The following is a 2,077-nucleotide window of genomic DNA, read 5'->3' on the forward strand; positions in this document are numbered from 1 at the left end:
CTCCCAACCAACTTGGAAATGTGTCATTCAACTCATTGTTGCCTAAATCAAGGAATTCCAAATATCTGCAATTGATCAACGATGGCGGAACTTTCCCGTTCAGCTTATTCCCGTACAAGTTAACGATGCTGAGTCGGTTTTCAGTGTTAAAAGTAGTATTAATTTTTCCACTGAGACTATTGTTGTTTAAACCCAAAACCTCAAGACCACTCATCTCACCCAAAAAATGTGGGATTGTTCCATTCAAATGATTGCTTCCGAAGTCTAGCACTCTCAGTTTTTTCAGATTGCAGACGGTTGAAGCAATCTGTGCGCTGAAATTATCTTGGGAAAGGATCAGATAATTTAGGTCATGTTGGTCTAGGAGTGACTTTAGAATAGGACCTTGCAGCTGATGAGAGGGAGAATATCCAGGAAGCTATAGTCCCATTCAAGTAGTTTGATGACAAGAGGAGTAATTTTAGGTTTTGGAGTCCACTTATGTTGGATGGAATTGGACCAGTTAGGGAATTGGATGATAAAAAAAGGTATTCCAAGTTGGAAAGGTGGAAAACTCTTTCGGGCAATACCCCACGTAACTGTGTGCGTGGAAGCCGTAGAGATGTTAAATAAGAAGAGAAATTCAGAGGAATGGTGGAAGAGATGTTCACTGAGTCAAGTTCAAGCTCTCTTTATTGGGTCAGGTTCTTAAGGAGCAGTTCGAAATTGTAAGGCCCGAGTCTAAGCCCATATGGATCATCAGGCCATATACGATGATAGTATAATTTAGAAAGGTGAGAGATTTGGGATTAAACCTGTAAAACTTGAAAGCGACAAATCAAGATGCGTCAAGCTAGATAACTCACCAAATTTAGTTGAAATGAGCTACCCGGAAAAGTCATTACGAGACAAATCTAGCCTTTTGAGACTGGAGAGCTGAAACAGGCTACTGTTCGGATGAAATTTTCCTTGAAGTTCGCTGCAAGTGAGGTCAAGCTCAATTACTTGTCCAGTCATCTCCTCACAGTGAACTCCATCCCATGAACAACAATCTGTGCTCTCGTTCCACGAAAGAGTTTTCGGATTGTAATAATGACCAGAAGCATTGGGATTAATGGTAAACATTTGCCTGAATTGCAGAAGAGCAAGTGCTTGATGTTTGGGGCACAAATGAGGTAAGGATGAGGGGAAAACAAGTTGACAGAGAAAGGGATATACCATAAGAAATAGTACAAGTTTTACACAAGCCATTGCTGCACTAAAATGATGAAAACTAATTAAGTTTTGGAGTCCACTTACGTTGGATGGAATTGAACCAGTTAGGGAATTGTACGATAAACGAAGGTATTCTAAGTTGGTCAAATCTCTTTCGGGAATGGTGGAAGAGATGTTCACATATTCAAGGTCAAGATATCTTAATTGGGTCATGTTCTTAAGAAGCAGTTGAAAATTGTAAGGCCCAAGTCTAAGCCCATACGGATCAACAGTCGATATTGTAAGAAATTGTAATCTAGAAATGTGAGAGATTTCTGCTGGGATTAAACCTGTAAAACCTGAATGCCAGAATTCAAGATGCATCAAGCTAGATAACTCACCGAATTTAGGTGAAATGAGCGACCCGGAAAAATCATTATAAGACAGAGACAGTTGTTTGAGACTGGAGAGCTGAAACAGGCTACTGTTGGTATGTAATTTGCCTTGAAGTCCACTGCAAAGAGGTCAAGATCAATTACTTTTCCCATCATCTTGTCACAATAAACTCCATTCCATGAGCAACAATCAGTTCTCCTGTTCCATGAAAGAGTTTTCGGATTGTAACAAAAATCATCAGAAGCATTAGGATTAATGGTAAACATTTGCCTGAATTGCAGAAGAGCAAGTGCTTGATGTTTGGGGCACAAATGAGGTAAGGATGAGGAGAAAGGTATATAGCATAACAAATACAAGTTTTACACAACCCATTGCTGCACTAAAATGATGAAAACTAATTAAGTTGGTAGAGAAGAAATCAAGAAATGTTTGCTTTATGTCTGTGTTCAATAATTTTGATTAGGTATATATAGTGCAAAAATGGCAATTTAGAATTAATCATTTGATG

General features: G+C 38.9%; 1 protein-coding gene across 1 annotated transcript; it reads right to left on the reverse strand.

Annotated features, from left to right (window-relative positions):
* Nucleotides 1-12: 12 nt before the first annotated feature.
* Nucleotides 13-1,835, reverse strand: LOC124893852 (receptor-like protein Cf-9; the record flags this gene model as incomplete). The annotated part of the gene is made up of 3 exons (XM_047404700.1): nt 1,652-1,835; nt 869-1,532; nt 13-314 (listed from the first exon to the last, which is right to left on the reverse strand). Coding segments are annotated over exons 1-3 (1,150 nt in total), but the record flags the coding sequence as incomplete, so codon positions are not given.
* Between the last annotated feature and the right edge of the window lie 242 nt (nt 1,836-2,077).

Source organism: Capsicum annuum, unplaced genomic scaffold, assembly GCF_002878395.1.
Source record: "Capsicum annuum cultivar UCD-10X-F1 unplaced genomic scaffold, UCD10Xv1.1 ctg66430, whole genome shotgun sequence".
NCBI classification, from domain to species: Eukaryota; Viridiplantae; Streptophyta; class Magnoliopsida; order Solanales; family Solanaceae; genus Capsicum; species Capsicum annuum.